General features: G+C 49.9%; 1 protein-coding gene across 4 annotated transcripts in view; it reads left to right on the top strand.

Moving 5' to 3' along the window:
* Window positions 1-22,694, top strand: part of CREB3L1 (cAMP responsive element binding protein 3 like 1) — a 50,129-nt gene that overhangs the window by 7,174 nt on the left and 20,261 nt on the right. For all 4 annotated transcript variants that reach the window (XR_011141459.1, XM_068945831.1, XM_068945832.1 and 1 more), the window contains exon 2: window positions 20,297-20,525. Coding sequence is in view for 3 of the 4 variants with exons in the window: in XM_068945831.1 (XP_068801932.1) it covers window positions 20,297-20,525 (229 nt within the window). In the remaining variant the exon portion in view is untranslated. The remainder of the gene's footprint in view (window positions 1-20,296; window positions 20,526-22,694) is intronic.

Here is a 22,694-nt window from a genome sequence, read left to right as displayed (position 1 = left end):
GTCTGTCTCCCTCCATTTGTTCTCAGCACATCCCTGTAAGTTTTAAGGCTGTACTATTTAGTTAGCATTTAGCATATTATTTATTCACTATTTAAAAAATTCTCATAGTGTTAAAGGAAGTCAATGAGAATACATCACTCTCTGGTAGTGTCTGGTAGTGTCTCCCTGACAGCCAAATGGCAGGTTCTCTTCTCTTAGCCACATGTTTAGGATTGTACTTGGTACGAAGGAGATTTGATTCTCAAGACTGGTCTATATCTTTGCATTTTAGCAAAGGGATATCTCATCCAGCTAAAGCCTGTGCATCCTTCATTAGTTTGTCCTGTTGTAGAGAGTCCACCACAGGAAACCAGATGAGATGCAAAACCTGTTGGTGACTCTCCTTGCTGCAGAGATATAGGGGAAAAGGCAGAGCGCTAGTGAGAAAGTGGATTGTTATCGCTCAACTAAGAAACAGCAAAGAGTCATCTTTTGGCCTGATTTGTCTGGGAGACTTCCCAGGGAAACTCCAAGTATGCGCTAAGGGGTCAGATACAGACACCGATCCCTCAACAGTCCTTGTTCCTACATCGTTCCTCACCAGGAGAGGTATCTGTTGGAGGGGCCAAGTGTGTTAGTCCTTCAGTTCCAGGCCAGTCTCAGTCCCGGCATAAGCACATCCCACAGACCCCTGCTTCTGTTGTACTTTCTGCTGGGGACTGTATTTTCCCTTCTTTGCTCATCGGAACTGCTGGGAGTTCGTGTCTGCCTTGGAGACGAGAAGTGATAGTGAGGATGGATCCAGGGCATCCATCTCATGGCTTCTCAGCTGCCCTCCATGCTGGCATGGTGGCTGTCCTGCTGCAGGAGGTGACTTCTGCACACGCCACTTAAACACAGTTGGGAATTCTCTGCCCAAAAACATCATGAAATTGTACTCGATAGTGTTTTCAGCCTGGTGATAGGACAGGGTGGGTGCTTGCTGGAGCCCTTTCCTCACTCTTTCCTGTCTTTCGAGCTCAACTTGTGTGATGAGTTGTTAGATGTTTTCTCAGGTTTCTGTCTGCATGTTTTGCATCAGTCCTCAGAGCAGAAATAGCTGAAAGGATATGAGGAACCCAAGGGCAAGGCCAGAGCAGCAGGGGCTGCAGGTAGTATGCTGAAAGGCAGGCTGTGTCTTTCAACCCAGTTGCTCCCCATGTGTCTGCTGTGCAATGTTTACATCTGTCAAACCTATTCCCGGCTGCTCAAAAAAACAAACTTTTGCTTCGCCTTTCCTGTAGGGACACATCATTTAAGATTTTCCTTTCCTCTAGACTCTTGAGCTTACTTGAACTCTCCAGCCAGCCGTTCTCCTCTCACCCATCCCTTTCTGACTTTTTTATCCACCATCTCTTCTCTTCCTTTGCCATCTCTGCTTTTAGTCCTGTTTCTTAGATGTGCTAAAGGCACATTTGTGTTATGAGTGTTAAAGTCTGTCTTTGAAGTCATCTGGAGATGCTCTGGTCTTGTCAGTATTCAAGTGATAGATGCTGGACACTGATGTGTTGCTCATTCTCATGAAGTCTGTAAATCCACAGGCTCTTTCATTCCTTTCCTTCTCCTCCTTGTAAAAACACATCCCATTTTATCTTTTTACTTTCTAAGACTGCAGAAATTCCTTGTCCAGGATGGGAACAATGTGGACGGCTATTCTGACTGAAATGAGTGCGTCATTTAAACCAGTAGTGGGATAGCTGGGGTAGTTAGTACTGTCTGTAGGGCTCTAATGTGATGTCTTGTATGAGGTCATTTGCTGTGACCAGTCCAACCTATTTCAGAGGAAACTCACCCTTGATTACCTCAGCAAAGTTGCTTTTGGCTTCTTTACACTGTGACTTTGTCTTGATTAGGAAGAATGTTTGTTTAGTTTGGGTCTGGCTGACCTGAGTTAGGAAAGCCTGTTCAAAAATCAGTTATCAGTTTTCCTAGAATAGATGCAAAGTAACATGTTCAGCTCAGCAATCTGTCAGGAACTTCTATGCAACAGGAATGTCAGGTTTCCCTTGGGAGGAACCTGGCAGCTGAGGCTGGAGGATAAATACAGCCTGGGCCAGTTACCAAGCATGTTACACAGGAGGGAATGGGATACAGCATTCATTTTAGACACTTGTAGTTAGATTGTTAGGATTCCTCCTGCAGGTGAGCTTTCTTAGACTGATGTCTGAAGAAATTCCCTCATGCTGTGCTCCCCCACCGCAGCGTCACTGGAACAACTAGCTTTTCCTCCAGGATGCCACTGCAAGTCTAAACGGGAGCATTTGAGCTCAGTAATAACACATCTCTGCTGGCTGAAGCCCAGGGGTCTACCCTGTGAGCCTTCTCCTCCCTTTGCAGTACCTACAGCCCTGCCTCTCCTGGGAGAGCTCCTGGGAGGGGTACATTGAAGCAGCAGGTGAGCAGGAGGAGGAAGAAGACCCAAGTTCAGAGCTTTGATAGTTAATTGCTGCATGTCACAACAGCTTAGTTTTAAATGAGTACCATAAATTCATGACAACCGAAGGAAAGAGCTGGGCAGGTGCTTTTGGCTGAGCTAATTGCTGCCCCAGGGGAGGGGTTGTAAGCTAAGCAGTTCAGGGAGGAGGGAGCTAGCTATGACATTTGTTAAGACCGTTGCAGAAGATTTCTTTCAAAGTATTTTCAGTCTCTCGATCTGAGAGCTCTTTGCCCAGGGAGTGTCGGAAATCTGGCTCTTCTTTCCAAGCAAATGCGACAGACTGGGAGTTGATGAGGTGCTGTTTAGCCACAAATATTGAATTGCCAATTGAATGAGGTTGTGTTCATTTGTTTTTTTTCCTTATGGACAGTGGGGCAGTAACTGGGACGTGAGGCTGTCAGAGACAGGAGAACTGTATTTTAGTCTCAGCTCTGCCAGTTACTTAGCAGAGGACCTTCAGGATGTCACTGGTTATGCTGCAGCTTTTGCTGTCTATAAAATAATGCACATCCTCATTCTCACTTGGGTCACGCAGTGCAATCAGTGGGTGAAATGGACTAATGAAATGTTAGACTGTGATGGGTTTTTGCTAGTAGATACTTGTCAGAAGAGCTTCGTAGGGGCTATTACTTTGCTTCCAGAGTCAAAGTCTCTTTGTGTTACTTTGCAGCTATGGATGATACTTGCAACATTTTCAGTTTGACAACTTCATCCTCAACTGATGTCATTCCTATCCTTCACCCCTCTCCTGTACAGGACCCCTTTGGACTGCACGTGTTTGATTCTGACCCCAGATGCTGCAAGCTAATCCAGAGCAATCTTGCTGTGTCAGTCTGAATGACTAAGTTGGTCAGCATCAGGATTTAAACCAAAGTATTTGGCCCGCACTGTTGCTGGACTGGCCTCTTTGGGCCACATTGAAAACCAAACAATTTGTTCTTTATAAATCCAGTGAATGGGCTGTACTCATACCTCATCCTCCAGTGAACAACCAGATCCTGGCTCAGTTGCAAAACCTAACTCCTTCCTGGGTTTTGGTGCCACTAGCTGAGAGCACCCCATTACATTTCTGCCCAAAACTGCTATTCAGTCAGGGCTGCGCTGAGTTCCCTGGTGCCCAAAGAATGTCTAATCTGGTTTTTATCTAGGAACAAGGTGAAAGTATCAGAATGTCATGCCTTTGTCAGTCCATTATTAGGGCCATGTCCGCCCCTTTCAGGCCTCCCTGCTGCTCAGTGCATAGTAGTTTAGCACTTTCCCCTTCTCCATCAAGAGGTATTTTCCCCACAGTAAGTCTGTTTGGCCTGTTTGAAGTTAGGATTGCTATCGTCCACTTGGAAGAGCGATGCAAAGGTTGTTTTCCCATTCTCTGACTCCTTGTCTCCTCTTTAGGACTTGTCAAATATAATTGACAGCAGTGCAACAGCTGGATTAGCATTAAATAATGAGCAAAAGGCCTGAAGCCCTTTTTCAGACCCAGCAAAGCACACACCTTTACTTCTTTGCTTACATGTTTTCTAGCCCTATTTTTACCAGAGTGGTAGAGAGCTGAGTACCACATGCTTGTCTGGTCAACTTTGGGGACAGAACAAGGAGTGCTACCCTGTTTTTGTCACTAATTAGTACCAGGGTGATGGCTAGAGGCTGCAGGCTGCGAGAGCAGAACTCTTTTCTCCCTGCACATCACTAGAGTCATGGCTGAGCAGTCCGTGGCAGCTGTAAGCAGCTGGGGTAAGCTGTAGCAGAGTGGGAGCACAATGCTCATTTCTTAATTTTCCTGTATGCTTCAGGCTCCAGGGGATGTGCCCTGGCAGCCTCCTCTGTTGTAGCCAGGGGCTGAAATCCCAGGTGAGATCAAGGCTCTGGGTGCTATGTCAACCTCAGCAGCAACATAGTATAGTGGAGTCACCCAGCAGCCTAGATGTCTGCGAGTAAGAGCCAGAGATCTATGTCCTGACCAGTGCCCTGTCCACTGGTCTCAATGCCTTTCTGATATTTGAAGAAACTGGATTATGTAGAGTTGCCAGAGGATTTATTTATTTATTCTGAGGGAAAGGGAAGAGGGAAGGAGGCCAAGAGGGATGGAGAATAGGGAAAGAGAGAGGGAAGAAAAAGTAAAGACAAGAGAGAAGTAGCTATGCAGTTAGCATTCCTGAGCCATCTGGACCTGTTGGCATGGCCCCAGCTGGACAGGCTCACAGGTTTATCCACAGCATGATGTAATCTCCATCGTCCAGCTTTTGATTTTTCTCCTTGCTCTGGATGGCTTTGTATCTGGTGCATGTCTGGAGCGGGCATTTTGATTTCCTGTTGCTATTTGTGGACTTTTCCTGGCTGATCCTCAAGAGCAGCTCAGGCGGTTTGCATTCCGCAGGCTGAAGAAGCAAATGCCATCCTGCCGGAGCGGAGGCTAGCTCTAGCCAGCCTGTCCGCCAGGGAGCGGTAGCCCTGCACAGGGGACCAACTGTGGTTTGCTCTATGCCGTGGGCTGGGGAGAGGATGACACCTCTGCCTGGTGCTTGGGCTGCTGCTACTGAGCTCTGGAGTAGGCCAGCCTTTAACACCAGCAAGAGTGGGGCTGTGGAGAGAGCCTGGCAGGCCATCCACTTCCTGCTGCTTGTGGGCTTCCCTTGTCTGCTTATTCTTGCAGAAAGGGAGGAAGAAGAATTTTATTTGACCCCAGGCCTATTTGTCCCTCCAGTAGATGTGAGCAAAAAGCAACAGATCATGCCCAGCGCTCCTGGCTGCTTTGTGAATCAGTTAGGCTTCCCAGGAACACGGGAAGGGGACTTAGGTGAGGATGGGGTCTGGAGCTGCCCGTGTGCCCACCCTCGCTAGATTGAGGACTGCAGTCCCTGTACGTCTATCCCTCAGTGCCATTTCCTGGGTGCAGTGTCGCAGGGAGGACCCAGCTGTGCTGCTTGAGGCAGTGCAGTCTCATGGGTGGGAGCCAGGCTTGGGTTTCCTCCATGGTCTGTCCGAGACTGGGCATGCCCCACCGAGGCGAGCCATTTCCTTCTCCCTCAGTCCTTCCCAGTCCACAAAACGGAGAGGGTTTACAGTTCTACCTCCACAACTACACACTGTTTTAATGTCTTTAAGATAAAAACGCCACACAGGAGAAAAGCGTTCTTATTCACTACATAAATTCAAGGTGTGGAGGGGCAAATAGTGGAGCCACACATCCCCTTCTGACTTCAGACACAGAGCAACCCCCAACATCCCACATGGCTGGAAAGGTCTGTGATGCCCAGAGGATGAAGATGGGATTGCTCTAGTGTACTACTGCTGCAAGTAAACCTCAAACACAGTTAGTTATACAAGGGACCTGCTTCAGCGAACACTGGTCTCTGCTCTGACTCAAGAGATGTGGGTAGCTGTATGAGGAGCCATTACGCAATAGTCTGACACGAACACACAGTATTCCCTCATGATGCCTCATCCTGCCCACATGCCCTGCTTAGCTTTGTTTCCTTCAGGAGCTTGGGGACAGGGAAGTTGAGCAGAGTGACCTCCAGGCAGCAAAATTTTCTTCAGCGGAGAATTCCACTGCCTGATTCAGAAGTTGTCCTGGTTGCATCCAGAGGGAGCAGGGCTCTGTTTTCAGTAATACCCCAGGGCTGGCCTGTCCACAAGGGCTGGGATGGACTTACTGGAACCGCACAGCTGAGCTTTTCCACCCAACTAAGCTCTGCTGAGCGAGAGAGTAGCTGAAGCAAACGATGGCCTCTTTATAAACCGACTGGCAAAACTCTTGCATCTCTCCTGGGAGCAGGCCAGGGATTCTGAGTCATTGCTTAAGTTGGTTGCAGCCAAGGTAATCTTACCCAAGACATTGAGAGAGAGAGGGAGAGATCCACCCAGGAGTGCCAACAGAAAGAGAAGTAATCATAACCATAATTAATAATAATATAATGATGAAAAGATTCAGAAATGCACTACCCACTCCAAAAATAAAACTTGAGGACAATTCAAATGCTGTAAAGAAAAGAGGAGAGGAAAAGAGCCGAGAAAGACTGTCAAAGCCTGCATGTCAGCTGCAATGCGGGGAGTCCCGTCCAGCTGGCCTTGGTTCAAAGAGCTCCTATTGTCCAAGAGCATTTCCAAGACACCATTCAAAACTTTCAGAAAATGAACCCAAGATGCAGGGTGAGATTTATCACACAATAAAGGCAAGCCAGATGTGTGCACCCTTTTGCAGAAGGGAGGAAGGCAATAGGGGAGCAAAGCAGGGGAGAATCAGGCCAGAGGCTTAAGTGAAGAGATGGCTCCGGTGCTGTGAGTACCCACACAGGACCAGGGGCTGGGCATTTGTGAGGAGTTTCATACATAAGGAGAGCTCCATACTCACGAAAAGCCACTTGTCGTTGTGAGTAAGGGGAAGCAGGGGCAGATTTCACTGATCCTTTTTCTCTTTCGCTGCACATAAAGCATCCATGGATACTAAGAGCCTATCATTGCTTCTGGTCCTGGATGATATACCTGTTTAATAAAGCTGTATCTGAAAGGATGCCCAGAAGCCAAACCACTGTAGATTTGATCTTAATTTTCTAGCAGCCTTTGTTATTTTTTTGCAGCACTAGCCGCCATGACAGGGTTGTAACTTCTTTTCCCACAGGAATTACTCAGTTCCACCCATGCTTCGATTATGTTAAAATCCAACAATTAATTATACAGAAGGAAAATTTAATCTTTCAATCTGCAGCTAACATTCACTTGTATGACTACAACCTGCCATCACTAAATAGATATCCGAATTCTCCTGCCTGCAATGAGACCAGCACTGTTTTTGCTGTCTACAGAACAACCTGTTAGCATGGCTACGCCATACTCCACTCCACAGATTAAAAGGTGACTTGTTTTTCTTCTGAGGAAGATCTCTAGTAGTAAGGGCTTGTTCATCTAACAGCAAAAAGCCTGAGAAAGCCCTTTGTCTGGAAGCTTAAGCTAGACAACTCACTGTTCGAAATGACTCATACGTTTGGTGAGTGTATTTAGCTTCTACAGCAGTTTTTTTTAGAAAGAGGTGGATTTGTTTGAAGTCTTTAAAATGAGACTAGATGTTGCTGTGTGGCTCTGTCGCAGATGAAGAGCTGCAGGAGCCATGAATAAAGGTTCTGCGCTTAGCTATGTAAGGAACCATATCTGCCTTTATCAGAACGGTTCCCCCCAGCCCTCCAGCCTGTGAAGCTAACCATCAGCTCCTTCTGCACGCCCAGGGACATCAGCAAAATGTAGTCTGAAATTCGCAGGTTTCTGCAGAGACCCCTCCAATGCTGCAGCAAGGTGCTTGGCCCAATCCCAGACACAGAAGCTTTCCCGGGTGGGGAGGTGGGGGGTATAATATGTTTACTGTCAAAGGAATATGGGTTCTCTTCTTTCCAGGAGAAGCTTCTGACTTCCCTTGAGCAAACGAACCCAGATACCTTCAGGTTTCTATTTCTTTTCACCAGCTAGAAACATGAGCAAGAGGGAACTCAGGTCCCAGCTGCTGAGCCTTGTCATGGAGAATTCCTGCTCAGTAAGGGTATGGCTGGAGAAGAAAGTGTTGGGAAGGCCTTGGCACAGGCTGCCTTTCTCCTTTGGGACTGATTTTCATCCCACGGCTGATGCGTCTGAGCTATCTCCGACCATCAGATCTGCATCCCTGTCTTTGGAAATGTACGGCTTTGACATCTCACTCACTAACGTCACTGCCTTCGCTCCCTGTATTAATCCAGGCTGCCCCAGGAGTGATGAAAAGCCTGTCTGAGGGGTGTTACCACCCTTCCAGGGTTAGCAAGGATTTCCCCATTCTCCAGAGACTCTTGCTTCTTCAGCTCCACTGCTGAGGTGAAAATGATAGCCTCAGAGTTGGAGCTGAAGTTTAATTTCCTATCTACTGCTCAGGGCACAGGATTTTCCACTGGGATATTGGCAGGAGGTCAGAAATCTGCATTCCTAGCTGAATTGCTTTGAAAACAGTCCTGGTGCCCAGAAGCAGGAACGTCCTTCTCACACACACACACGCACACACGCACGCACACATATGCACGCACGCACACATGCACATGCACATGCACACACAGTTGCGTCCCCCTCCATACAGGCCTGCGCTTATCATGTCGCCAGAGCCATTAAACAGTTCAGCAGCTGGTAGGACCCCACTCAGCCTGCTGGTTGCATATCCCAACTGACAGCAGCTCCTGCTCAGCCTGGCCACTGAAGAGAGTCCATGCTCTCACTTCTCGCAAAACTTGGGGTGAAAACCCCTCATGTGCCTGAATCACAGTTCATTTCTACTCGGGTCCAGACTTACTTGCTCTGTAATTGCCCTTTACAAAGTCCCAAGGAATGAAAGCCACCAGTAGTGTTTCCTATTAGCTGCATGTCTTCACTTTGGGACTTGAACTGAGTATGACTATCTTCCTTTTCCAAGGCCTGCTTTCTTTATGGCTCTCCTGGGACTTGACAGGGGACAAAATGTGAATTATCTCTGATTTTGCTCTCTGAACGTTAAAGAGAAATAGTTTCAATGAGGCAAACGAAGCTGATCATAAAGATAATACAGATCTTTCCTCCTGCTCTGGTTATCTCCTGAAGCAGATTTCTTGTGTCTCCCAGGGTACCTTTCTTAGGCTGCCTTGCAAGCAACGTGCAGAACAAAAGGCCCATAACATGGTGATGACAGGCTGTGTAAGAGCAGAGATCTGCCTGCTCTGGTGGCTCCAGCCCAATATTGGACAGGGCCAGAAGCTTCCAAGAAAGGTGGAAGAAACAGTGGAGTGGAGTTTATTGCAGTTCATTTCCATTATGGAATAAACTTCCCCTTACCATTGACTAGTAACTGGCTTGTGCAGTTGCACCTCTCTATTTTTAATTGTAGTGAATGTTTGTGCTGTATTTCATGTATTTTCAGGATCCTGTGACTTCGGCTTCACTGCAGCATGGCAGTATACTTCACACAGAGCCATGCAGAGCAAAGCAGTATTTTCTTTTATGTGCCCTGCGTGCTGCCTTTTGTCATGTCATGTATGTCTTTCCTCCAAGACCATAATGAGACACCAACAGGCACTCCCAGGTCACTGCCTTCAGGCACTCTTTTAAACCATAGATTTTTCCTTGTGTCCTTTAGGCACCTCCAATCTTTGTGTGCAGCCCTCCCAGATTCCTAATCGTTGGAGCTGATGTTCTCTGCATCATTTGTGTTATGTCCTGTCCTTATGGAGACCCTATGATCAGAAAGGAAATCAGATGAAGCTCTCCCATAGCATGGCATAATCTTACTCGAAGTATTTTCCCTAACCTACTTCTTATGCATTCTAGCCTTTTGTTCACTCTTTTGACTTTCACTGTGCATCAAGCAGAACTTTTCCCTAAACTGTCCAGGCAGACTTGCCACAAACAGTTAAATCTATGTGGACTTTCTCTGGGCAGATTTTGCCTTTAGGTTTGCAGGGTTGGGCCTCAGCTGCATCTCTAGGTTGCACAGGGGTGCTGCATGCAAATGTGTATGGCTGCTGCAATCCAACTGCATTCTGGTGGTCTAGGCAGGGACTGAGGAAGGATGCGTTTGGGTTTTGCAAAGGGCAAGCCTGGGTGGAGGTGTATCAGGGTAACACAGAAGATAGTGCCTTCTCCAAACTGGTGGATTATATTTTCACACCTCACAACATAAAGCTCCAGTTAACCCCTCCCCTTGCTACAGCAGCTGAAAGGCGCATGGGACTCCTTCACTGCATAGAATTAGGGTATGTCTGGGAGCCTGTTGCAAACTCAGCTGAGGCTGCCAAGGCAACCCAAAGAGGCAAAGCACCAATTTGACATGAGGGCGCCTGACTATCCTTCACCTAGGGGCAGTAATGGTTATAAAGCTTCTTTTTCTCAGAGCTACTGCTCATACAAAGTCTCTGCCCAGAGACGGTGCTGTCCTGGGCTTGGGGGAGGGTGAAGAAGAGGAGAAGACTGTGGAGAGCTTGCCCAGGGAGTACCTGTACTCCTGTGGAGAATGCCTCCTTTCGAACACAGCCCATCCGCCACCACGACTTAGAAATAAAGGCTGCTTTGTTTGGTAGTAGGCAGGTGTCTACAGTTCTCAGAGCTCAAGAAAGGCCTTGAAGCCCAAACTTGCCATTTACCTTTCATGGACTCCTAGACATAGCCCCCAAATCCTCTGCCAAACTTGGGTTAAGAATATCTGATCTAACTGTTTCATTTTGAGAGGGTTGTGTCCACTTCTGAGTATGGTTTAAGTCCTACTCTGACTTTTTTTTGCCCAAGTCAGCTACAAGCAAGTTGTAAGCCAAGGGAGATTTGGGATGTTCATTGCATATGTAGTGTACACGCAGCAAAAGCTAGCTGGAAAGCAGAGGCATTCCTCTTATCCTCCAGGGTGCTGCTGCTGGGAGGAGAGATGCTCCTGTCTGCAGACTCAGCTAGTCTCGTGCAACATGCAAACTGCATACTCTAGCTATTTTCCACCCCGGGCCAATGGAGCCTTGTTTGCCCTGGTGGAATCTGACATGTTCACCCTCCTCCCTCACACATACATACCTGCTCAGCACACTGCACCTGTGGCTCCAGGGCACATGGATGGCCACACTGCTATGCCATGTGCCTTTTGATTCCTCTCGTCTTGGGGCTCTGCCCTGTCCCACAGTCATTCACTTAGCAGGGTGCTTCCAGTCCCTTCCACATTATCACTACCCACAACCAGTTGCTAATCCCATTTATGCTAAGCAAACTAAATCCAGATATTAATATACTACTGTCCCTGACTTCTCTGCGATTGTAATAGCAGGTGCCTTTAGTGCCTCTTTCAGGGCTACTGGGAAATCCACTCATGGACTGGGAGATTGCTGCTTTCCATACCTTTTTTTCTCATTTCTTGTGCTTTAGGGGCAAAAATATTTAAGCTAAAAACCAAACTATCCCTGCCTCTCATTCCCCCAGCGTCTGGGTGTCTCCCAAATTCTTCCCCAATGAATGGCAGACTTGAGAAGTTTGAGCTCGGTATTACATGACTGTGATTTCGGCCACAAAATTTTGATGTGGTCTGTATTGTGTGTGTGCTTTTAACAGTATCATACATTCTGTCAGCTGCTCTTTTTTCCACTGGGGTTGTGGGGGAGGAGGAGAAAAATAGAAAACCTTTGTGTCTGATATAGAAGTTACTGCAAGCCATAGGAGTGGTATGTACCGAAAGTGGTAACTCAGTGGAGCTCCTGGAGAGACTGGGACTGCCTCCTTCAGAGACTCATTAAGTCCCAGGGTGAGAAAGAGCCAAGAACATAAAGGGGCAAAGAATCAAGGTCACACACACATGTAATAGTTGCAGGGATAAATGAGGCCACCTTATGGTTCAGGTCATTTAGGGGAAAACAGTACCAGGTGCTAGGCACAGAATATTATTTTTAATATTGTGTCTATTTTGGGCCTGGATGTCTGAGCTCCAATGTTGGACCAGCAAGTCAGAGAGGACGACAAGTCCATTATAAAAAGAGGATAGTGGGACCCAGGTAGCAAGCCCAGTTGGTGTAGCAGCAACAGAGCCTGCATAGTCCCTGCATGAGGGCAAGCGAGCACACAACACTCACCAAGCGAACCTCCGGCTTGAATAGTTCACAAAAGCAAAACCACACACTCCTAAAACAAAGAGCAAAGCCTGGGAGAACTGTGCCCTGGTTGGAGTCCTGGGGTGGTAGTCTGAACTGGATTTCTATGACCTCCCTCCCCCCGACGGCGATTGTTTCATGCTTGTATTCCCCCGTGGAGGAAGGGGGGATGGCTCCCGCTGTATATAATTTGTACTAACATCCTCTGGATGTCAGAGAGGAGGACAAGGTCCTGGAGGGGTTTACGGGTGGGCTAGCTTTCCCTTGCCGTTTGCTGAGGCAAGGCAGTTGGGAGCCTTGCAGCCAAGGTGGAGTGACCCTTAGGAGTGCTCTGCATGATACAGGACAGTTGCTCTCTGGTCCCTCCACTGTAGAAACAGTCCCAAATGCCCTTAAGCTTTAATTCGCCCCAGATGGCCTGTATCGATGGCAGCGTGGTGCTCTGCAGACGCAGTGAAGCCCTGGGGACAGTTCTGTTTAGACCCAACTGTCCCCAGGAAGCGCTGCCAGGGAACTCGGAGGCCATGCTCGCATGGTGCAGCCCCGAGCTGCCGAGTTTGTTGCTTTGGCCGTTTGCAGCTAGTAAGCGGTATGTTGCGCGAGTCGGCTGCAGGGCTGCCTTCCCACCCCACCCCCACGCAAGCACAATGACTCAAAGCCTCGGACTCCTGGGCCTCGGGGAGGCCAAGGTCTCCGGGTAGGAGAGCAAGGCAATGCTCATCTGCCAGTGAAAATGCCGAGCCGCAGCGACAGGCCCCCAGCCAGCCGCAACAGGGGGCTGCGGGGCCGCAGCAGGCTCCTGCGCCTGGCAGCTCGCCACCCCTGCCCCAGTGCACAAGCAGCCACAGTGCAGAAACTTGGGGTGTTGGGGGGGGGGGGGGGAAGAGCCCCCTCCTCAGGAGCCCTGCCCCACTGCCTCGGCCGACGCGGCCCTTCTGGAACTTTCCTTCTCCTCCTCGCCCCGCTCCGCGGCCCCAGAGCCCAGCGTGCGGGGTGACACCCGGCGGGGCAGCACGGGGGCGGGGGGCGGCAGGCTGGCCCCCAGCGGCGGCCCGGCTCTGCGCTGAAGACGCGCCGCCGGCCCGGCCACGGCACCAAGAGGCGCGGGGAGCAGCCGGCCGCCGCCATGCCGGCCGCGGGCCGAGATCGGCGCGGGGCGGGGCGGGGCGCAGCGGGCCCGCGCGGCCGCTCCGTCCTAACCCTGCACTCCTCCCGCGCGGCGCGGCCCCGCTCCGCTGGCAGCCGCCTCCCATTGGCCCGGCTCGCGCGGCGGCGGCCAATGGGCTCCCGCCGCTGCCGGCGGTTGGAAGCGCTCCGCGGGGAGCGCCTCAACGCTCGGCGGCGGGGGAGGGGCGGGCGCGCCCGCCCGCCGCCCCTCAGGCGCCCTCGGCCCCCGCCGGCCCCGCGGCGCCCAGCGGCCCTCGAGCGCTGGGCACGCCGGGCCTGGCTGGGGCGGGGGGCAGCGGGGGTCCCCCGTGTCCCTCCCGCCCTGGGCTCCCCTCATCCCGGAGATGCCTCCCCTCTGGGATCTCTGTGCCGAGCGAATCGGCCCAGCAAGGCCTAAAGGCGGCTGGGGAGGCGGGAAGCAGGCAGCCGCAGGCGCTCTGGGCTCGGCTGCCTCGCGCTTGGTGTGGCCAAGGCAGCCGCAGCGGCCTGGGCTGCCGGCACGGCTGCGGCTGCCTCGCCCCGGCGCCCGGGGTAGCGCCTTGTCCTGGCGCGGCTCCTTAAATCGCCTTCCCCTCATTGTGTCTTGAGCCTCCCTTGTCCCTCCTAGGTCTTGTGGCGCCTAGCGCTGGAAATTGTAAATCCAGGTCCTTGGCACGGATGCTTGATGGAGGGAGGTTTCCACAGTGAGCTGTGCCTGACTCTTGCTGGGACTCCGCAAGGCACTGAGGACAAGGCTGCTGCTGGAGAATAACAGTTCACAGCCCCTTTGGTCTGCAGGGCTGCTTCCCAGGTGGGGGGTGGGGGGTGATGGCACGGCTCATCTGCAGGGAAGCAGCTCCCCTGCAGTTCTTTGGGCAATGCTAAACTCCCTTCCATCCCCCTGCGTTCATTTTACAGAAGGCAATAGATTCAGGGCCCGGCTCCAGAGGAGGTACAGGCAGGCCCTCTGCTGCTTGGAGGCTGGGTGGTGGAGAGGCATTTGGTTAACAGTATAGCCCAAATTTATGGCACTGGAAATCATCTCGGGCATTAGTGGCATTATGTGGGAAAGACCAAGGGGTACTGCTGGTCAGGGTGCCCTGAAGCAGCGTTGGATTTTGCAGATGGACTGGCCTGGAGTGCTTCAGCTGTGCCATGCTGAGCTCCAGGAACAGCAGGAGAGGGTAGGAGGTTAGTATTGAGGTAGACAGGCAGAATGGAGCAGCAGGCAGCTGGAGTACCTCAGGGTGAGAGAAGAGACCAAGAGCAATACAGGTCAAGTTAGGGGGGTGCCAGAGGGGGTTGACAGCCACAAGGTGGTTGAATGATCACTAGTGCCCCTCAGGGTGCAGAGGCACTGACTAGACTGAGAAGAGAAGTGTGCATAGCATCTGTCTGTCCTGCCTGGATCTTGTTAATGCTGTCAAGACCCTCACTTTCATGAGCTCTAAAACTCACTGCATTTTAAAGAGAGCAAAAGGACTGTCTGGAGTATATGGGCTCTTCTTTCCTGGAATGTAAAGGAAACCTCGGCTGTGAAGCTGGAGTGCAGGGGGCTTCATTCCTTAGTGAAAGCAGAGAAGGGAAATGCAGATGTCACAGCTGGGACAGGAGATTTATCTTGGCAAGCAAAGAGGAAAAATACTTTCAAAAAGAAGAGAGAAAACTCATAAGAATCCCCTCCCCATCTGCACTGCCTGCCAGTACGAGCAGAACCTCCAACCTGCAAAGGCCTTTAGTCTCCTGGGCCTGGGCTGCTGCCCAGCTGGATTAGCCCCTTGCCGGTTTCTCTTTGGAGAGAGACCATTGTAGTGGGAGCAAGGAGGCTGTGAGAACTAAGCTAATCCTGGAGGGAGGTTATCTCCAAACAACTCAGCTGGAGGTGGGAAAGGGAAAGTCACAGTCAAGAGATGGGGGTGCTAAAGGGAGAGGGAGATACGGACCTAGCCAGGGTGACCACAGGGGAGAAGAAGTGGATTCAGGGAGAGGACACAGTCCCCTCCTCAGCCATACGTGGTGCCACTGGGCTGTGATCGTGGCACCTCAAGGCATCCCATACACAACTGGGCAGAAGAAAAGGTTCTTACCTCCCCAGAAGGTCTCCAGAACTGTAATATGGGCTCTGGCTCGGGGCAAATAGAGAGCTTGCATTTGGATGTCTGGATGCCTTGCATTAGCTCCCAAGATAACTGTTGTACAACAGGAAGGGGTGTTCGAATGAGAAATGCACGCACGCACACACAGTTTGCTATTTAGACAACCCTGAGCATGAGGTCAGGGTGAAAACATGTGGTGGAAACATGTTTGGAAGAGTCAGTGCCTATGTCGGTCACCAGGAGAGGGAGGGAGCAGGAGCCAAGGGCTGACAGATTCGCACTCTCTCCATGCGGCTGAGGTGGCCTCAGCCCGAGCAGATTCTCCTGTGGCATCAGAGCAGTTTAAGGCTCTCTCTTGGGCTTGGAGATGAGATGATTTTTGCCTCCCCTATACCTGCATACACTGGTATGTCCCCTTCTGGTGCTGCCTCCCCATCCTCCCAAAATTGCAAGGGGGGGAGGGGATGGACAGCCAGAAATCAGGCTTGGATCAGGAAATCCAGTACATCCTCGCCATTGCGTTTCTGTCCCTTGGCTGCCCCCTCCCTGACCGCTCACTGGTAATACAGCTTTGGAAACACATCTCGTGCTATTTCTTGGCTGTGGAGCCTACTTAGAAGGAGAAGGAAGGAGGGTGTGAAAGGGAGGGGGAGATAGCAGGAGGGAATAATGCAAAATGAGACTGTGCTGTGAGCTTTGTATCCCATCTGGAAGCGGTTTTCCCCCAGTACACTTCACGCCCGCTCCCTCTGGGCCAGGATGGTAAGGATCATGTTTCCCAGTTGACTGGTCCCCTTTGCTCAAGCCAGGCCCATCTGCATGAAAGCTACTGGAAATAACTTAAAGGAAAATCTCAGCAGATTTGCAGAGTCCTTCGTTGTCACAATTAGAAGTATATGGCCAATTCCCAGAAGAGCCAGAGCTAGACGATGCCCCCGGGGAGAGAGTCTACACCTTGAAAAGGCTGCAAGATGAGCCTGCTCTGCTTGTGCATCTGTATGTCCCTCCTTCATGTGTGTCCAGGTCCTGTGGACTCTTGTGTGGACCTTCCACTTACATGTGTGCCTCCTGATCTGCCCAGATTTTCACTGCAACAGTGTTAGCAAAGGCACATGCAGGTCCTCAGCTGTGCTAGCCCCAGTCTTGATGGGAGGAAAGGCTAGTGGCTGCCCAGCACCTCCCGTGGCATGTGACCTTCTTGCCAGGACCACTACAGTCCACTTGGTTGGGTGATAAACCTGCTTCTGTTTATTACACAGAAGTAAGCTTCGTTTATTGCACAGAAGTACCATGGAAAAGCTAAGCACCAACCCCGCCATGCTCTGCCATGACTCATGTAGCCATGAGACACTGCAGCTCCCCTGGAGCCTTCTCTCTTGATTTAAGGAAGAAGACAGCTGTGGCCTTCTCTGTGTTTTGCCACATAGGTGCAGCTCTCTCACCATGTTCCTGGAGACTAGATGAGAAAGAGTTGGCAGGTCTTGGGTTAGCTGCCTGAATCTAAGCTTATGAGCGGTGGGTTTGATGGCATTGATCCAAAATAAGCTTTGGGCTGCCTGTCATGCTGGCCATCACAGTTGTATCTGGGCAAGAGGACACTTTTTCCTGTTACCAGGTGGTTACATGCATGGATTCCTTTACTGCTTAGAAGTCTATCCTAAGGTTAACATTATCTGTTGGCATCTCTCCTGTTGGAGAGAACAAAGCCAAGCCAAAATACACAGCAGTCTCCCTGGAGCTTGGGTCAGCTTCCTCCTTTTCCTTTAGTCTCCATTGTGGATATAGCGGGTTATAAAGCTGTGTTATAATCTTTTACTTTGTCCTTCCTTTCTCCTACCTTCTTTTGCCTCCAATCTCTTACCATCTTCTCTGAGTAAAATACCAATCTCCAGCTCTGTGATAGCTATGGGTAAACTTCCTATCTCAGGGTTCCTAGTCCCTTGTGCCATTTTTTGATAATAGCTATAAATATTCCCAGTCACAGAGGATAGCTAACCTCCTTAAACCCAATATTCCCTTCTCTCCACCACTCCCATTTAGAGATGCTGAGCTGGTAAATGTATGTTTGGTGAAAGATGAAAAGGGGCTGCTTTGATGAGAAGGCATTTCCAGGATTTAGCTTTGCTGGAGGATCAGACCCAGGAACTCAGGGAATAGTACCTGCTGCAATATTTCTAGATTTCCAGTGAAGGTGTGAACTTCATTCTCTGCTCATCGCCCATGTTTTCTCCTCACTGTGCGGTAGGTCTCCATCTCTTGGGAGAGAACAGGCTCTTGAGCAGCTGACCTCTTGTGTATCTGGGACAAAAACGATGCTTCCTCATTTCCAAGCAGGGAGGTCCTCCAGAAAGCCTGCTTTGTGGTGTCTAAAAGAAGTACCAGAGATCTGCAATTACTTCTGCCAATGATGTTGCCCATGTCAAGGTTCTGATATTCAGTCCCTTGCCCTCATCACTGATCTGTCACCCCTTAGCTGCCACTGGGGTGACTCCTTGGTGTTAAAATAAACCCAGAGACACATCTCCTCCTCTTCCCTCTGGACAGCTCTGTCTTACAATGGGAAGACCACTGACTGACCAAGAGATCTGACTGCAGTTGGGATACTGCTAAAAGGTAGCGCGTGGAACTCCTGCATAAGTGCAACTTTTCCCTGACTATCTTCACTCCCGCCTCTGCCTTTATTAATGCAAAGTTGTGAAAGAAGTTTGAAATGCAGGAACATCTCGGGCAGTTCTCCCTGCAACTGTCCATCTGGCCCTGCTCCTCCCTGAGGCTTACACAGTTATTCCAATTTTGATGGTTATGACCATGTGCAATTTGGATGCCTCATGGTGGACGCAACTCCACTGTGCTCTCCACTGTGCGTTGGCAGACAGAACTCTGAATCCCTTCACTTTTCTGCAGTTGCGTTCTCACCCTTGCCATAAGGCTATCGTGTCCATATCCTGTGTTTGTTTCTTTTGTTTAGAGAAAGCAAGACACAGAACAGCTGTTATGTGAGCAGGCACTCTTTGGGGTTAATGCTCAGAACTGTATGCTCTCTCACCGCTTTCTGCTATAGGATGAGACAAAACCTGGTTTTCCAGTGCTTTTTGATAAATATCTAACCCCTCTGCTGACTCAGCTGCCTTCTAAAGAGTGGTCGTGCTAGGCACAGATGGGAGTGTTTTCTGTCACTTACTCAAGTGCAGAAGTGCTTCTAGGCAACTTGGAAATGGCTGGCTAGATTTTACCAAGCTATTTCACCAACTCTGCTTCTGGTATGGGAATGAGTGGAGAAAACTTCAGCCCAGGCATTCCTGGGAGGGCCTCAACACTGGGGTTTAGCATGAATGTACCTTCTTCACTTTATATATACATGCACTGTCAGTCCTCCTAGGACAGGTTTGGATGGTGTTGTGTCAGGCTGTCACTCAAGATGGTGAGAGGACGGGACAAGTGGGAAGGAAGCGGAGGGAGAGAAACCACATGTCAGGCAGAATGCAAGCAGCATGGATTCTCCACCCTTCCAGCGTGCTTCAGGGGCATCTGAGCGGCTGGGGAATTATGCCAGGCGGGGAAGGGCACTGCCATGTTGCAGTTTGCTGCAGCTCTCCCTCTCCCCCACCTCCTGGTGGGAGGCATGGGGCTGTCCAGCTGGAGTCTGTTTCACTCCCCAGCCTCACCTAACTGTCTGACAGCCAGTGTTCTGTTGACAGAGAGAGATTGTGCTCAGGTAAAACAAACATACCTTCCTGTAGGAACAGGAACTTGCAGGCTCCAGCATCCGGGTCCCCTGGCCAACTCCTACCTCTGTCCTGCTGCTGGGGAAAGAAAGGACTGAATATACACCATGCCCTCCAGGGCTCCTCTGGGAGCCTGACTCTCCTTTGAGCTGGGCCATCACACTGGAATTCACTGGCATCCATGTCTCTGCTCTAGGACCTGCGTGCTCTCTCAGTCTCCCTCTCATCCATACCCTGTTGCTCTTGGTATTTCAGTATGCTGTTTTCAATGCCTTTCTGCCCACCCAGATGCTTTTCCAGGCGGGAGGGACCCAGTCTGACTTTGCTCAGCTCTCTCCAGTTCATTTAAGTTACACAGTTCTGTCTGTGTAATATAGTCACTTGAATGTATCTGTCTTTTCTTTCCTCTCCCTGAGCCAGAAGCCTCAATCTGCCAACAAATGGGATAATTTTTCAGCTGGTGTTTGGCAACCATCATTTTTCTCCCTGCCCAACCAATGCTTTGTTGCAGCAAATGGAAAAGTTAGTGATCTGACTTCTGAATAGGATGATATGCCTCAAAGGAAGCAGGTTCCCTGTAGCATCAGGAACCCAGCTCCACAGCAGCACTGGCCAGATTTACTGACTGTTACTGGAATGATTAGTGGAATGATTGTTTGTTGTTAACAGCCCATCTGTAGTGTTTAAACTTCATTGGGGAGCAGAATTTCACAGGCATTATCTGGCTGGAGGACAGCCTCATATGGTCCACAGAGGGGCTGTGAAATCCCGGAGGAAATTAAATACAACAGGGGGCCTTCCTGTTATGTTGATCCAACTGATTTGTTTTCCTCTGATAGAAATCAGCAGCTGGTTTGGTGTTCTTTGGGGCATCAAAGTGCCTACTGCTGCTGGCAGAGAACATGAAAAAGTGCTTGTCACCAAGGACAGGTGCCAAAGAGCATGACTTTCTGCTACACTTGCATTTTGTTATCACAGGGATTTCTTGCCTTGTGCTCCTTCTTGTGCTAGATGACATAGTGAGAGGATACTAGGAAGCATAGAAGAGTTTCATGGGTGTTTGTGGCATAAATAAATAGGTGGAAAAGTTGCACAACACCTAGGCCATTTGCATCTTAATTCAAGGTGTTTTTAACAAAACTGATGGGAGCAAGGGATAGGAACTACTTCTTCCCATCCAAACAGGGATTTGCCTAGGGCTTGGCGCTCAGGGCAGGAGAAAGCTTTCAGATCCCTCTTGGAGTTCACACTAACACTCTCTCTCCCTTTGTCCTTCCTCAGCATTTCTCTGAGAACCTGGATCACTTCTCTGACAATATGGAGGATTTCTCCAACGAGCTCTTCAGCAGTTTCTTCGATGATCCTGTACTGGCTGAAAAGAACCCGCTGCTGGACATGGACCTGGATCCACCCACTCCAGGCATCCAGGCAGAGCACAGCTACTCCCTCAGTGGAGATTCTGCTCCCCAGAGCCCCCTCATGCCTGTCAAGACTGAAGATAATGCTAACGGTGAGCATGAGACATGCACACTGCACAGCTTCAGGCACATCTGTTAGCAGAGGCTCTGGCTGTCTTCCGTATATAAGGACAAACTGGCTATTCCTTGGACTTGCGCATGGCTAATCCAGGGAAGAATTTGATCTACTGCTTTCTGAATACAGCCCACATTTTTTCCTTCAGTTTGCTCTCTGACAATTGCATTGCTCCTTTGCTGGGCTGTTATTTATGAGAATGGTAATTGGTTGTGGTTCTGTGCTCTGCCAACTTCTGGCAAGCAACAGGCAATATCTCTTTAGGACCTTGCAAGCCTGGGTGTGGATGCCCTAGATCCAGGTCTGTTTTGGCACCAGTCAGCAGGGTTTTGGCTTGAATGCTGGAAGCATGAGTCTTTGGCTGCAGCCAGTGCTGGTACTTGTGGAAAGCTAAGTGGCTTCCTTACCAGCAGATCTTTTAGCAGGAGACAGAGAGGAACAGTCATTTCAAAACCTATTTTTAAAACAATTCATTTCAGGATAATTTATGATGGCTGGATATTTTTAGAGCCATCCTTGCAGAGAGTCCTGCAATTTGTGGGACTGTGTGGGTGTCCTAGCAGCTGATGGACACCAGGCTGCCTGAAAAAGCAGTGGCATTGGCTCAGTATATACAGAAGAAAGCCATTCCTTTGAGTGAGAGCGAGCCTGGGACAGAGGCTTCCTGTCACGGCCAGGAATGATCCCAGCTCTGTGGTACAAACAGCAGAGCAGGAGGAGAGGAGCGACCCTCCATTGTGTGTTTATTCCCTGTAAAGGGCACAGCCATCAGCACCACATTCCCTAGGGGCCACTCAGAGAGGTGCTGTGAGAGAGGCTCATGGCAGGCTGAGCAAGTTCTACCCTAGCATCAAAAAGCTGTCAATTTGCACACATCTTTCTCACTAGCTTTAAACCCAGCACATTCTTGGAGGGTGCTTGGCCTAAACAGGCAGCTGGGCAACTAACAGAAAGCAAACCAGCATGAGCTTACATGGACACATGTTTATTTTGCTCTGGAAAATGAACATGAGGAGGATGAGGAATGGGGATGAGAAAAGCAAAAAGCATGAGGTTATAGAGAACAGTGAAATGACACATGAAGTCAGGCTGCACAAAGCTAGCTCACGGAACTGTCTCGGGGACACTTATCACCACTTCTGCTCCTCTCATCTGTACCTAGAAATGTCTCTGCTTCAGTAGTCTTTCCAAGGCAAGACCATGATGCTTCTGCGTGGAGGGCGACATTCATCCTTGCGCTGAGGCCAGCACAGAGTGTGCAGCTTATAACCCCGGAGAGCTTGAGATGGACCTGGCATTTGCTCTCTGAGGGTGTAGTTTAGTTCTATACAAGGCCATAAGGCCCAAACATTAGTGAGGCAAATACCAGGGTATTTATGCACCCAGTGCTGCAGTGGGATAATTCAACCCGTCTTTCCAGGGCTATCTTGGCTCATAATTGGATGAGTCATGTTCTAGTGCAGCCTTGAGTCAGGTCCAGTATTTGTAACACTGTGCAGTCCTTTTGGCACAGCTCCGTCCAGTCTCCGTCCTTTTTAGACAGTCACTTCAAATTAATTACCCGGGAATGGCTTTCCTTTAACATTAACTGTGGTATAGCCTGCCTGCTTGGTCTGCAGAGCTCCCCAGGCTCTCTCCAGGCTTGGAGCTGGCTGAGACTTGTTACTTATCAGCTTTCTTTCAGCTTTTCTGCGATCTCCAATGCTTCCTAATCCTAATCCTAATCCTAATCCTAATCCTGCCCTTTCCCACACGGTCCCCAACTAATATGGATCAGCTGCTGGGTGCGTTTTGACCCTGTTTATCAGTGGAGCCTGCTTTCCAGATGGTTTGCACATACAAACTGGATGCTCCAGTTCTCAGTACCAGCGGTCAGTTCTGCAAGGTGTGATTCCATGCCAGGAGCAGAGGGAACTGGGGTTGTGCAAAACAGCATGTGCTGGGCTGGCCTCAGCCTAGTGACTGTACCTCTGTATGGGTCCTGCTTCTTCACTGCTTTTCTCCTCTCCTCCCCACCCCAGGACAGCTATAGATATCTCACAGCCGTACTTGTTCCTGTTATGTATAGAGTACTTGGAGCAGAGGATGAGTTTCCTGGCATCCCTCATCCAGCAGGACACAGTGGTATGTGCAGTGGTTACAGACT

Source organism: Struthio camelus, chromosome 5 (assembly GCF_040807025.1).
Source record: "Struthio camelus isolate bStrCam1 chromosome 5, bStrCam1.hap1, whole genome shotgun sequence".
NCBI classification, from domain to species: Eukaryota; Metazoa; Chordata; class Aves; order Struthioniformes; family Struthionidae; genus Struthio; species Struthio camelus.
Note: the sequence above shows the minus strand (reverse complement) of the source record. Positions and strands in the feature narration are given on the sequence as shown.